This window comes from Mugil cephalus, chromosome 17 (genome assembly GCF_022458985.1).
Source record: "Mugil cephalus isolate CIBA_MC_2020 chromosome 17, CIBA_Mcephalus_1.1, whole genome shotgun sequence".
NCBI classification, from domain to species: Eukaryota; Metazoa; Chordata; class Actinopteri; order Mugiliformes; family Mugilidae; genus Mugil; species Mugil cephalus.
In genome coordinates, this window is record NC_061786.1 from 2,294,991 (window position 1) to 2,308,419 (window position 13,429).

The 13,429-nt window shown below is 40.7% G+C and overlaps 1 protein-coding gene across 3 annotated transcripts in view; it reads right to left on the reverse strand.

Annotated features, from left to right (window-relative positions):
- ccdc88c (coiled-coil domain containing 88C) overlaps window positions 1-13,429 on the reverse strand; it is a 45,969-nt gene that overhangs the window by 12,415 nt on the left and 20,125 nt on the right. For all 3 annotated transcript variants that reach the window (XM_047610146.1, XM_047610148.1, XM_047610147.1), the window contains 20 exons: window positions 12,586-12,729; window positions 11,207-11,433; window positions 10,345-10,426; window positions 9,438-9,596; window positions 8,965-9,111; window positions 8,714-8,864; window positions 8,414-8,595; window positions 8,122-8,259; window positions 7,755-8,039; window positions 6,855-7,652; window positions 6,369-6,496; window positions 6,140-6,281; window positions 5,857-6,003; window positions 4,923-5,084; window positions 4,491-4,768; window positions 3,701-3,844; window positions 3,330-3,516; window positions 3,057-3,202; window positions 2,688-2,777; window positions 1,208-1,512 (listed from right to left, as the gene is read on the reverse strand). In XM_047610146.1, coding sequence (XP_047466102.1) covers window positions 1,208-1,512; window positions 2,688-2,777; window positions 3,057-3,202; window positions 3,330-3,516; window positions 3,701-3,844; window positions 4,491-4,768; window positions 4,923-5,084; window positions 5,857-6,003; window positions 6,140-6,281; window positions 6,369-6,496; window positions 6,855-7,652; window positions 7,755-8,039; window positions 8,122-8,259; window positions 8,414-8,595; window positions 8,714-8,864; window positions 8,965-9,111; window positions 9,438-9,596; window positions 10,345-10,426; window positions 11,207-11,433; window positions 12,586-12,729 — 4,042 coding nt within the window. The remainder of the gene's footprint in view (window positions 1-1,207; window positions 1,513-2,687; window positions 2,778-3,056; window positions 3,203-3,329; window positions 3,517-3,700; window positions 3,845-4,490; window positions 4,769-4,922; window positions 5,085-5,856; window positions 6,004-6,139; window positions 6,282-6,368; window positions 6,497-6,854; window positions 7,653-7,754; window positions 8,040-8,121; window positions 8,260-8,413; window positions 8,596-8,713; window positions 8,865-8,964; window positions 9,112-9,437; window positions 9,597-10,344; window positions 10,427-11,206; window positions 11,434-12,585; window positions 12,730-13,429) is intronic.

Genomic DNA, 13,429 nt, shown 5'->3' on the forward strand with positions numbered 1-13,429 from the left:
AAGGATCATGCATAACAGAATGACAGGTAAGTAGAAACACTGAATAGTGGTCCTCAAGCTTCTTATATGTGCCTTTTAATATAAACATCATCTACTCATAAATCTATGTCACATGTGGGATTAGAATTATTCCAGAGCCAGTTTTGCATGCATTTTACCTGAATGACAAACAGGAAGCTGCAGCAATTCCTTCTGATTGCAAGACAGGTTTCCCCTTTTCAGAATGAGACTTTAAACTTAACTATACACTGAGCAAAAAATAAAGCCACAGTTTGGGAACCACAAGGGTAGCCGAGACAGAGAGAAAAAAGGAATAGGGCTTCACCTTAATGGACGCAATGAATGTGTTGAAGAGACGGGGAAAGGGAAGACGTCTGACTACACTGGCAAACAATTCTTCACAAGCTATAACCAGCACAAAACAAGGATTTTGGAGTATTGGTTCATGTAAAGCTAATATTATACGGTATCCTCAGATTTTCAGTATGCTGATCAGTTGTTGACACTAAAATATCTGAAACATCTGACACTGCAAAGCAAGAACAACAATCTGGGAGAATTTCCTGTCATCACAAATTGCACAGGGTTATTTTAAAAGCTTGCCAGCATTCTGTTCCATTGCTGTTCTCAGTGAACGATTGCCCCAGACTAAATATGTGACATGTCCCAAAAATCATGGCAAGCCAAAGAACACAAGCTTGATTTTGCCGTTCTTTTGCACAATTAGTATAATGTCATTTTTGGTCATCACATAATAATGACATAATAATATATCTATATATATTCTATCCAAATATTATTGTACAGGAATTTTAACTTAAAAAAGGTATAAATACCCAACTCTGAAATAGAAAAAAAACATTTAAATACATATACAGTTGTTAATTTTAAACCAGATTAACATTAATTACACATTAGACTTTGTATTGTAGTAGGAGTGTCTAGTTAAAACAAAGATCTAGTCAGTTATAGTCAACAGCGCCCTCTATAGGACAATCACAAAGGGTGCACCTCACCCAAACCTGATTTAATATTTTTGTGATTTTTGGATCCAAAGGAGTAATAAAAATGTAATCCATGTATACTGTAAACATTTAGTGTTCACTTAATTTATCAAGGCATTCCATGATATCCCATGAAAAGAGAAACACTGACATTGCTTTCAAGGTAATTAAAAAAGGACATTGTGTGTGTATGGTGTGTTTACCTCGGCTGATGGGTGTCAGTGCTGGACTCTGGGGTCCCAGGCTGGGGCTGGTGGTGTGGTTGTTATGGTTACTGTGTGTATGGCTGCCATCATGCAAGTCGCTTCCAGTATGTCGGGGAACAGGGGGCGGGGTCTCCGGGGGGAGGAGAGAGGGTGTCGCAGGTAGGGGGATGTCTGGAGCACTCTTCACTCGCTCCCTCTCTTTGCTCACTTCCTTGTCTTGGTCGCTCCCTCTCTCCCTGCTGCTCTCTTTTCTGGGTTTAATTAGTTTAGCTAAAGCCTTGGCTCCTGCCCACTGACTCCTCCTGACAACATAAAACAAGATGTTAACTTGTTGTATCACATATCCAATATCAATGTTGGTAATACGGTAAGCAGAAAAGTTGAGAAAAGCTTCGTTGTGGGTTATCAAGAAGTAAAGAAAAGCAAGTTACACAACCAAAACAGTTATATTGTGTCTGAATGCACCAGTCCTGTTAGACTGCGTCTGTCCCACATGCAGAAAGCCTGGCTGATAAGGAATCCCTGAAGATGTGGTATTAAATAAATAAGCAAATCAGCCATCATCAAAGGTCTGGTCAGCTGTTACAGTGATGTATAACCACGGGCTCAGTTTTAGCACCCAGGACTAATTTTCTCTGTGTACGATTATTTATTCGCAGCGTGGTGTCATTTACATGTGGTTTATATCCGCAGGCAAACAAAGACGACAGTGACGTATGATGGTACTGTGTTCTGGCACCTCCTAAATCAGAGGCTGAAGATTTATAAACATAGTCTGCAGCTTTCAGATGGCTTAAGATTTAATAAACTGATGGAAAACCCTTTCATTCAGTATAAATCAGTGGTGGATAACACATAATAGTATTTTAGTGTAGCATTAATAATCTCAAAATAATGTCTGCCAAGATTCTTTTTAGACACAGATTAGAATGAGTGATAAGACAAGCTGAATTTGAAACGTTTCATCTAAATTAACTTCAGACCCAATTCGCGTCTCCTCCCACCCTGCACCTAAATACCACACAGAGGGCCCATGATTACCCTGTGATTACCCCTCATGATTCTTTTGCTTTTTTTTTTTTTTTTGGTATTTTGGATTAACCTGCCTTCCGCAGCGCCTTTTGTCTTGTTAAATAAAGACCTTTTTTGGAACCCCGGCCTCATCTCCCTTGTCCTGCATTTGGGTCTACACCTCCCCCAAACCCCTCCCACTTGACAAATGTATTTATACATATCAGCTTTAATTCAGCTTTTGAAACAACAGATGCACCACGTCTTGCATATACTGGTTTCTTTGTTGTAGGTTTGACAGCTGGAAGACGCAGATATTAATAAGATGTTTTTTGCTTCATGTTTTCTGTTCAGCTGACACAGCAGAGCTGTCTCTCGTCTAAAGGGCTGCAATACCCTGAAGCACATTAGACTTTATTATTTTCAAAAACAAATCCTAGAAAAAAGGTAACAATTCAAGTATTACTTTTTAGGTGTGGGGTCATAGAACTTGTACTGGTCCATGATCTTTTCCTCCAGTTTCTCTTTTTGGCGACGAAGAGCATTCAGCTTATCGCTAATTAGAGAGTGACAGAAAGAAACAAAGAAAAAAAGAACATTATTCAAGTTTACACTATTGTTCCATCTTTCCAAACCACCTTTGGATCAGCAATCTCTGTCTCTCTCTACATGTATGTATATATATATATATATATATGTTTTTCCTGTTTCTCACAGCACATGTAATCACATGTTAGCAGTCGGGTCTGTCTATATTGCTATATTTTACATTGATGATCAATGTATAAGTACAGGCGTGTTGCAATGTGTATTGTGTGCTGCTGGTGTCACTTACATGTATAGCTTCTGTTCCTGGTGATACAGCTCTTTGCTTTCCATGCTCCTCTCTAGCAGAGAGTGGTTCTGCTGACTCAGCAGGTTGATCTGACTCAGGAGATGGTGGTTCTCCTCTTCCAGGTTACCTTTCAGTCGACTCAACAGCTAAGCACACACACAGAGACATAGTAATAAATAAGTAACAAAGAGACAGTTCCAGCCTTGTTCTCCAAAGAGAAACCTGTTCATTTTAATGTGCTACCCTTTGGTTAATAGAAAAAAGCCTGTTTACCTCACAGTGGTTATCTAGCTTGGTCATGCTAAGATCCAGGCTCTGGTGTTTCTCCATTAGTGAATCGTACTGTGCCGTCCATCGGGTCACTTCCTGCTGGGCAGTGCTCAAAGAACTTTTGATGTCAATTATACGCTGCTGGAGCCCCTCATTTTGTCCCATTTGTTGTCCTTGACACTCTGTCAGTCTGAATGAGTAAATGAAGAAGTAAGAAAAATGGACCACTTTTTCAGAAGATAACTGTGCTGTTCTTCTGACTGTAACCACATCACAGCTACACTGTAGCTGAACCTAACTGTTCAAACCACTTGTTTTCACAGCTAATTGTTCAACACCATGTGACACAGTGATTGTGGATAAACAAACAGTACCTGTCCAGTTCTGCTTTTAGCTGTAGATTCTCTTGCTGTAGTAGCCGATTCTTCTGGACCTCTAGGTTTAGCTCTTCCTTTTCTTTCTGACCACGCCCCTCCTGCTCATCCCATTTCTCCTTCTGCTGCAGCAACACACAATACCTGTAGAGAGACAGACAAACAGAGCCGGCCAGTTATTTCTGCTTGATAGCATCTGTAATGGTCATGCTTGCTTACACTCACATAATCATTTGTCAGCATGAATTCTAGTGTTTGCATTTCCCCGTGAACAAATGTGCAGCAAAAAGTGAGAAGAGATGCTTAAGCATTATCTTCCCTGGAATAAGAAGATCAGCTTAATGTCCAAAAATGATGTAACAACACACAAGTAACATTTGGTTGCTGTTTGCTTCTTGACTTAGACGGAGTCTGCAAATCATCAAACTAAAAACCTTAGTGTGTCCTTGTCATTGACCTATAGCACTGTGACAGTGCTATGTAAAAAGCAGTGTGTGTACAAGCTGTCAATGATCAACAACAAAAACTTGACTTCATAACTGCATGTTTTCATTTCATGTGACTCCATGTGTCTCTTTTGGCATCTGACTCAGCACGAATGTAATTTTATACACAGGGTATAAATAAACTTCAGAATAAAAGACCTTACTGAGTTCATCTTTCCCTATAATTTCTGAACTGATATAGTTCTGGTCATGTGTTTATCTCACAGTATTCTGTTTGAGGGCTATGTAAATGATTATCAAAGACCTTCTATTATGACACATAACAGTGTATGCTATTCACTTACTTGCTGTGCAGCGTCCTGTGTTCATTCTCTAGCGCCCTCTGCTTGCCTTTCAGTGCAGCATGCTGACTGATCAGCTGCTCATACTCATGTGCTTGCCTCTCATGAACGCTCAATAGGCGTTCATGATCGCTGAGCACATTTTCCCTGCCCCGCCATGCCTCCTCACGCTGCCGCTGCCACGACTCTACCTCGGTCTCCAGAGCTGTGACTTGGCCCTGCAGCACTGCATTTTGGGCCATCAGAGATGCACTCTGGGAAGAGAGTGTGGAGTTTTCCACCTAAGACACAGTGGGATCTGTTAGAACTCATTATTAAAACACCATCAACCCTAAATACTGTAATGATATACTGTATAAACTGTCATCTGTCTGACTAGCCCAGCTTTACATAAGGTTTTAAGCAAGTTTGTCTGGATCAATGACTATACAGTACCTGTAGTTTTGCCGTCTGTGTGTGTAAGGCTGAATTCTGTTCTTGCAGGGTGCTGGTGTGTCGTTGTAGCGTCACCATCTGGTTGTTGAGAGAGGTGTTCTGGTTCTCCAGCTGTTTTAGTTGCTCCTTCAAGAGACTGCTCTCCGTCTGCAGGGAGGAATTCTGGAAAATGGCACCAAAAATAGATCAAATACACTGAAAAATACCTTGATATTCTCACTGTATGTATTTGTGTGTCTGGCCAAAAGTATGTTAACTTGCAATTAAAGCTGAGGGAAAAATACAAAACGAGTAAATCTGTTGCATTTGCTCTGCAGACCCTCTCTGGTAGAAAGTTAACTTCTAGGTCATAGGTCTTTAACAGGGGGTCTGCGACCATTAGGAGGTCCGTGGAGGTACTACAGGGGGGTCACTAAAACAATTTTAATTTTTTTTTTTTTAATTTCTCGCACAAATTAAATTTCTTTAAATACACATTAACGTGAATGAAAGGGAAAGGGAAAAATGGAGGCAAAAGATGTGATCTTTTAGTCAGCACTTCACTCACTCTGTGATACAGGAGCCGTCTCAACAATGTACTGTTTGACACAAAGCGCCACACTAGCTGAGACCTGCCAATCTAAGCCTCCTGTACAGAGTAGGACCCACTCCTATCACTATTGAGCCAATCACAAGGCCACATTACACTGACTCTGTCAGGTTCCCTATTTAGTCTAGGAGCCTATTTAGTCCTCAGATGAAATCCCTGACGAATGCTGTAATATTAGCAGAAGAAAAGTGCAGCTTGCCCCCATCAGCCAACTGCTGAAGCCAAAATGGCTTGGTGATTCACTGTCCCTACTACATTTAGCTAGTTAATACAAATACATAATAGTTGTAAAAAACTGAGAAATATAGTATGAGATGAACTCTGTGATTCTCATTATTGTCTTACATTCTTTTCTACGTCAATCAGATGATCTTTGATTCGAAGTAGTTCAGCTGTAGCATCCCGTTCGCTCTTTGAGTGCTGCTGGAAGTTGTGGTTGTTTTCCTCCTTCTGTTGCTGACGTATAGCGGACACAGTCTGATGAGCCTGAAGCTGGAAAACAATGTTTTACACACATTAATTGTTGTAAATGTTTTTTTTTTTACATTATGGAGATAGCAGTGAAGTAAAGAGAGGTTTTTATGAGATTTGAAAGCTTTTTTGTATGAATCTGCATGTATGTCTTTACAGTGGCTAGCTCAGTACGAAGAGTAGCGTTGAGTATGTTGCTCTCTTCCAGTTTCTTTTCCAGACTTGAGATTTTCTCTTCTTTAATCTTCATTGTCTGTTTGACAGTTTCTTCGAGCCGAGACTCCAGCAGCCTGTACCTGCTGAGATCCAAACAAAATAAATCTCTCAGTTACCATCAAAGATATATGTAAATGAAATCATCTATTAGACATGTTAGAGAAAGCTACCTGTCCTCCAGCGTGTGTTCTTGCTGCAGCAGTTTTTCTCTGTTCAGACCAATCTTCTCCAGTTCTTCATTTAGTCTCTCTAATTCAACATTTTTTTGCTGAACACTTAGCTTCTCTGACACCAGCTCCTGAAGAAAGACACAACTATGAAACTCTACAATCCACATTTGATGATTCGATGATGCAATCTAAGGATTTGAGTAATATAATTAGTACTATAATATATTTCATTCAGGGTTTTCTGTATTGTTCTGTTGGGAATATCATAAAGAAACACAAAGTTCTTCAAATGCTGTCAGTACTACTTCTAAGTTGACATAGAAAGCCCCATAACTGACTGAAATTTGATTGTGTAAATTCAAATAAAGCAAATAAACTGACTTCATACTAAAACCGTTCAGACAAAGCCCTTAATCTAAAGACTGATTCTGTTCCATCTCTAAAGACACCTGTTATGTGACACGTCTTAAAGGTTTTTCCTCCCACCTCTCTCAGTGTAGCCAAAGTCCTCTTGTCAATAGTTGCTTGTTTTTGAAGCTCTTTGTTCTCCCGCTCTGACTCCTTGGCTTTGACTGTCATCTCCTTCAGCCTGTCCACTTCCTTACTCAGAGTTGCACTTTCCTTTTTCAGGGTAGTCAGTTGCTCGACCTTCTCCTCTAACTCTGTCTCTTTCCCTTCCAGCAAAGTTCTGATCCTCCAGCTCTCCTTCTCCAGGTGCTTCCTGCCCTTCTCTGACTGCTCCAGGTCCAGCTGGAGCTTCTTCCTCTCCTCGTCACCTTCCTCCCTCCTCCTCCGCTCCTCCTTCAGTTCCTCCAATTCCCTTCTCAGTTCCTCCTCTCGAGTTTGTGTCTCTTGCCTTTTCCTCTCTACCTGTGCCGTCTCCTCTTTGCTCTTCTCCATGTTCTCCTCTAAGCGATGCTTCTCCTGGTTCAGAGTTACCAAGTTCAGCTCCAGCCTCTCTGCTCTTTTCTTCTCTCCCTGAATCTCCTCCCTGGCCTCTTCTAAACTTCTCCGTAGCTCTTGTGTCTCTCTCTGTGCCTCATTGAGCTCCTCTTGCAGGGGGCCCAGGCGGGCAGATGAGGAGCGAAGGTTTTCCATGGAGCAACGGAGGTCCAGGTTTTCCTTTGACAGCAAACTGTTGTCTGCCTCATACTTCCCCAGTCGGTGCAGCTCCCGCTGAGCCTCATCTGCCTCTCGCTTCAGCCTGTGCACCTCCTGTTCCAAGGAGGACACTTGCTTCTCTAGTATCTCTGACTGTTCGCTGCAGGCACGCAGAGAGGCCACCTGGAAGGAACAAGAACAGCTCAGGCTACTTTCTGTATAAATAAGATACATTATAAATGAAGAAAACATTATTAAAATGCATGATGTTGTTAACATTATTACTTCTCTGTTCAGAGCGTCCCTGCTTCTTTCCAGTTTAGCCGCCTCCCTCTCTGCCTCCTCACACCTTGCAGCTCTCTCCCTCAGCCTGTCTGCTTCCTCACTGGTTACTTTGAGTTGAGTTTCTAAGCTGGCCAGTCTGGAGCTGGTATCGGTGATGCTCTGCTGCAGTAAGCGATTCTTTGCCTCTACCTCACGGACTCTTGCCTCGCTGTTAGACTGTGCACGCTCCTGGAGGGACACCACTGCTTGAGAAAGATGCTGTTTTTCACTCTCCAATTCTGAAATCTGATGAGACAAATAGAATGGGGAGTCAGTTCCTGAAGTACCATTAAACGACATATTGCGTGAGTGTGAGTGTATTAGCTACCTGTCGATCCTTCTCTGCCCTCAGAACGTGCATTTCTCTCTCCAGACTCTGTTTTTCCTTCAGTATTTCCTCTCCCAAAGACTCCATGTCCTGATTGGTCAGTCTCTCCTGGTCCAACAATCCCTGAAGACGCTCCAACTAACAAACATATGAGCAAGAGAATAAGTTATACACCTGTAGTGTTCGTTCTGTTGGGTAACAATTTAAACAGAATTTATCACTGAGATCATCTGTAAGTATTCTATCAGTAGGATTTCTCACACACACATGGTGAGTTGAACGAGTCTCCTACCTTGATGCTGAGACTCTGGTTCTCTCTATCCACCTCCTGGGTGTGGAGCTGGTGCTCCTGCAGGAGGAGGTTCTCTTCTTTCAGTTTGTCTACAGAAGACTGCAGCTCCCGGTTCTCCTTCTCCAGCTTCAATACCCGGCTTGAAACACACTCATTCAACTCATGGACCAATGACTTACGAGCTGTGGCAGAGAAAATTATATCGGTTAATAGACTATAGACAATGACATCTCTGTACTCTGTAAATACCAGTAGGAGAGTAGAACGGAATAGAACACAATAGCAGAGTATGTTTCTTACTCTCTGTGTTAGTGTTTTCGTTGTTTTTGGTAAGCTGTTCCAGCTCCCAGCCCAGATGAGCTGACTCGTTCATGCTCTGTTTCTGTCCAATCTCCAGGAGCATGTTCTCCTCAACCAGCTCCTCCAGCCTGCGACGTTCATTGTCCCTCTCCTGAACATGCATGTGCACACACAGACAAGATAGGTCAACAGTAAACGGTGAATCATTTTAGCTGCCATAGACCTATTACTTCTGAGGTATTAGCACACACCATTTCCAGGTCATGTATTTTAGCTCGTAGTAACAGATTGTCTTTCTCCAGTGTGTGCAGCTTATCACAGCGTCCCCTGGATGCTGACAGCTGCTCCTCCAACAACACTTTTGTCTCCAGTAACGTCAGGTTGTCTTCACGAAGCTCCTGGAAGAGCACATACACACACATACAATGGGTGAACTGTCAGTGACAGCTGCCAAATGAGTGTGGCTTCATATTGTGTTTGTGTCTTGACTGTCAGATGAAAGGCCTGTCTGCGTATAATATCAAGCATGTTCAAGGATGTTACAACTAAGTGTTCGATATTAAAGTGATAAATTAACTCCAGAGGAAGAGAATGAGATATACTGTGTGTTTGGTGTGACAATATATAAAAATAATATGAAACAAAGGATTGCAACATGAAAATAAATATTTACAGAATGTTGATTCCTATCAAGCCATATAAAGATGTGAAGATCTGTTTGTACCTCCACTCTGGTTTTGTAGAAGTGCACATCATTGAGTTTCTCTTTACATCGGGTCAGTTCCGTCTCCAGCCTGTCGACCCGAGCTGCTCTTTCCCTCAATGAGTCCACCTCATCCCGGTACACTCGCGCAGAGCGAGCCTCACAAGACAGTGACTGGTTCTGCGCCAGATACAAACACACACATATCAGAAGTGGCATCAATAAGTATGGACTTTGTATTACAAACACTAAACCACTGTAGATGCATTGGTTTTTATATTGCACTTTTCACTGTTAGATGCTCAAAGCAATGCTGTGATGCCACTTTCTGTCAGTCTTATAGAATCCTATAAAAGGCGTTAAGCAAAAAAAGAGAGGGGAAAATAGAGAGAAATGGGAGTCTTGTATCACAATAACAAATGCATTTCCTCAAGAACCTATTTCAAAACTTATTCTAAACCTTTTTATTTTAAACATGCTGTGTGATGAATGAGGAAGAGGTTAAAAGAGGTTTAGAACAACACACTCTCACTATGTTGGATGATAACCAGCTAAATGTCTTAGAGTGTACTGACAATAGGTTATTACTACTTGTGTTATTTGGACCAAATAGGAAACAAACAATGAGGAACAAAGAACATCTTGTCACTCAGTGCTTAAGCATGTTGGACCAGCACGATTTCTCTGTGAAACAGAGTGGAATTGTAGTTATGCTGTCATTGATTTGAGTTTTTTTATTAGCCCAGAATCATGTTGGATGATGGCTTTAGTTTGATAAGTTTGTTAATTGTATGAATAGTGTGAAAAGAAGAAGAAAAAAAAGTCACAGTGTGTACCAGCCCTTAGACTCTGCTTTCACTCTATTTTTTTCCATCAGTCTGTTTTAGACAGACAGATCTGAAACTACCGTTTATAGACAGGTCCTAACCTCCTGCTTCATTCGCTGTAACTCCTGATCCAGACGCTCCACTTCATGTTTTGAATCCATCAGCTGCTCTGTCTTCTCCTCCCTGCAAACATACACATACACACATGCACATACACGTCACTTCAATTTAAGAATTTACAATCCATAATTACATTGTATAATCAATCCCACACCCTGGTAATGTCTGGATAGACTGACAGTAATTGAAGAGTGTGAGTTCTAGCAGTAGATGTGTAACTGGAAGTCTTCATTATATTTGGTTAAAGAATCTAAGCAGTAGTGTTCCATGGAAAGACTTCCAGTGGCTGTGAGTAAAGTGGGAGTATATAGTTCATGTCCAAATACATGGATCTACTATGTGATTATGCTGAAGATTTATCAAAACTAGACAGACTGAGCTATGTTGGCTGTTTAATGACTTCCAGCTGATGTTTTTATTACCACATACCATGTTACCACCGTGACAAATACACTTAAAAAAAAAAAAAAAAAATCAAGCACTGGTTAAAAATACATAAGACGTGTACCCACATAGACTACACAGTTTTCTGAATCGGATGCATACTCACGGGGTCTATTAATGTTTTTTATAATTGTGGGTCATATGTTTTGTCATAATATTGTCTGTTTCAATACTGTCTGTCTGTGTCCTCTTTGGTTTGTTTCGACATTGTCTGTCTGGGCCTGGTTCAGTAGCAGTCAATCGTTTGATTGTTGTTTTTAAAGCCTTCTCTGTCTGTGTCGTGTACCTTGACACAGCATTTGTGCTAAGTCCAGCGTATACACTGATGACTAATGCGTCAATGCTGATTAATGTGCATTGTCCCAATTCAATAAACTAATAATAATAATATTAACTCACAGTTCTTGTCTGTATCTGCGGAGCTTGGCCTTGGTATCAGCAAGCTCCACAGACAGATGCTGCTTTTCCTCTTTGGACAGCGCAGGCAAAACTGCAGCAAATCCACCGTTACTCATTCCCACACCTCCAGCACCGCGCTCTGGGCTGCTCATCTCCAGATTCCTGCATCCTTCCTGGGGCTGCTGACTGGTTAAATAGTCTCTCTCCTGGGTGAGGTCCACAATCACCTAGAAGGCATTACCATTGGATATTACAAATCTGTGCTTCAAATACAAAAATCACACATAAAGTATGCCTCAACACTGTGTGCACCCTTCATCCATCTGGATGATTAGTATTGCATGTATTAAAATATATGGTATTTGTGCTGATGAATAATTAAAAACACACAGATAAGACTGTTTTGGAAATATGGAAGAGTACAACTGAGTAGCATAGCAACTGTCAATTTATACAGTTTTGACAAAACAACCTGCAAACAGAATTTGGCCTGGGTTGTGACAATGCAAAAAATTATGTTTGGTGTGGACCAGGAAAAGGCCAGATTAATTAATAGTGGCAGTGAAATGTGAAGGTGGGAAGCTCCTGATATGGAGGAAAATGTCAAGGAAAGATAATATTTATCTATGGCCCTGGGAATAGAAAAAGCCCCAAACAGGGATTCAGTAGAATTGGATTAAGGATTATTAAGCGTTGAATGTTAACAGGGCCATGGAGTAAGGTGTGTTTTTATGGGAGCACCCATTACACTGTTAAGAGTATGGTACATATACACTGCTTAACAGACTCACCTTGACCCACTGGGCCTCTTTAAAAAGGAAATCGGACATGTGTTACATGTGTTCGATGCAAACAAGCTCCCTCAACATTATGCTTTGGTCATGTCCCAACTTATATGAATTCTGGCAGTGCTTCCAGACCTTTTCAAATGATTTGGGAAAACAAATGTCCCATCTCTATTCATTTGACCTTTTGGTGTGACCCCAAAATCTGTGAATGTGAATAGTTGAATGTGAATATTTTTCTTTTGATTTTTTTGTTTATTTATTTAATTATTTTTTCTTGATGGCTCAGTATTGTCATCAACAATAAAGGGGGATAAATTAAATATTAAAAGAAAATGGAACTATGTAAAGAGCTGGCACTTGAAATTGATTAGGTTCATTATTTTAATAAAATATTGCCTCATTAGAAAGCATGTTTGTGAGTAAGGTAGACCAAAATCTAATCAGATCCTCATCTTGACATTCAGAAACTAATGTTCTAATGAACTAATGTTCAAAAACATTAATTTTAGAGCATAATGGTAACTATTAATATTAAGATCAGTTAGAAACTGTTTAAGAGTTGATTTCTCAGAGCTGAAAAAGTTTCTGTACCTCACTGGCTTTGTCTCGCTGGTCAATGAGTTGCTGTAGGGACACAGCCATGTTACGGGACAGAGGTTCCAGCACTTCATGTGTGACCTCAGTGCCTTCATCCAGCCAGGACAGGTCAAGAACATTCAATGGGTTGTGGGTCACCTGCAAAACACAGGTAGTCACACAAATCACAATGGCGCAAAATATAGTATGTTAGGTTGTACACAGTAGTAGCATTCCTCCTCATATGAACCAGGACAACAGGATGTTAAAACACTTTAAACACAATATTTCCCATAGATGGATTTGTACAGCAGTTTCAAGTTTAGATTAAAAAAAAAAAAAAAACAACTTCAGCTCTTTACTGCTGTTATGTTCCCTGGCAGGTTTGAAGTATTTGGAAAGGGGTTAACTGGCATTGCAACAATATTAGTTTGGTCTCTTCCAACAGATTAAAGAACTGAACCTTAAAAGAACTGACCTTGTACAACAGGCTGTCTAAAAAAGGAACTGCATTCAAAACACATGAATAACCAGACAGAATTACTGATGACCAAGCTGTTGTTTGATGTCAGCTGATGATGCACATATTACATGCTGCATGGAGATAAAACAATGCACATAGTGTGAGACACTAATGGGTTGTCACTAGGAATTTGTATTTTTATGCTACGAACACTAAGGCAAATTCTTTGTATGTACAGACCTACTTAGCAATAAAGTCTTTCCTGATTCTGATTTTGAAACTGTAAAGAACAAACTTACGGGAACAAACTGAGCAACTGTAACAGTTGCCTCAACTCCAGCTGGGAAGATACTGGTATCTGGATATATTGGATGTAACTAAACTACTGCACTACTT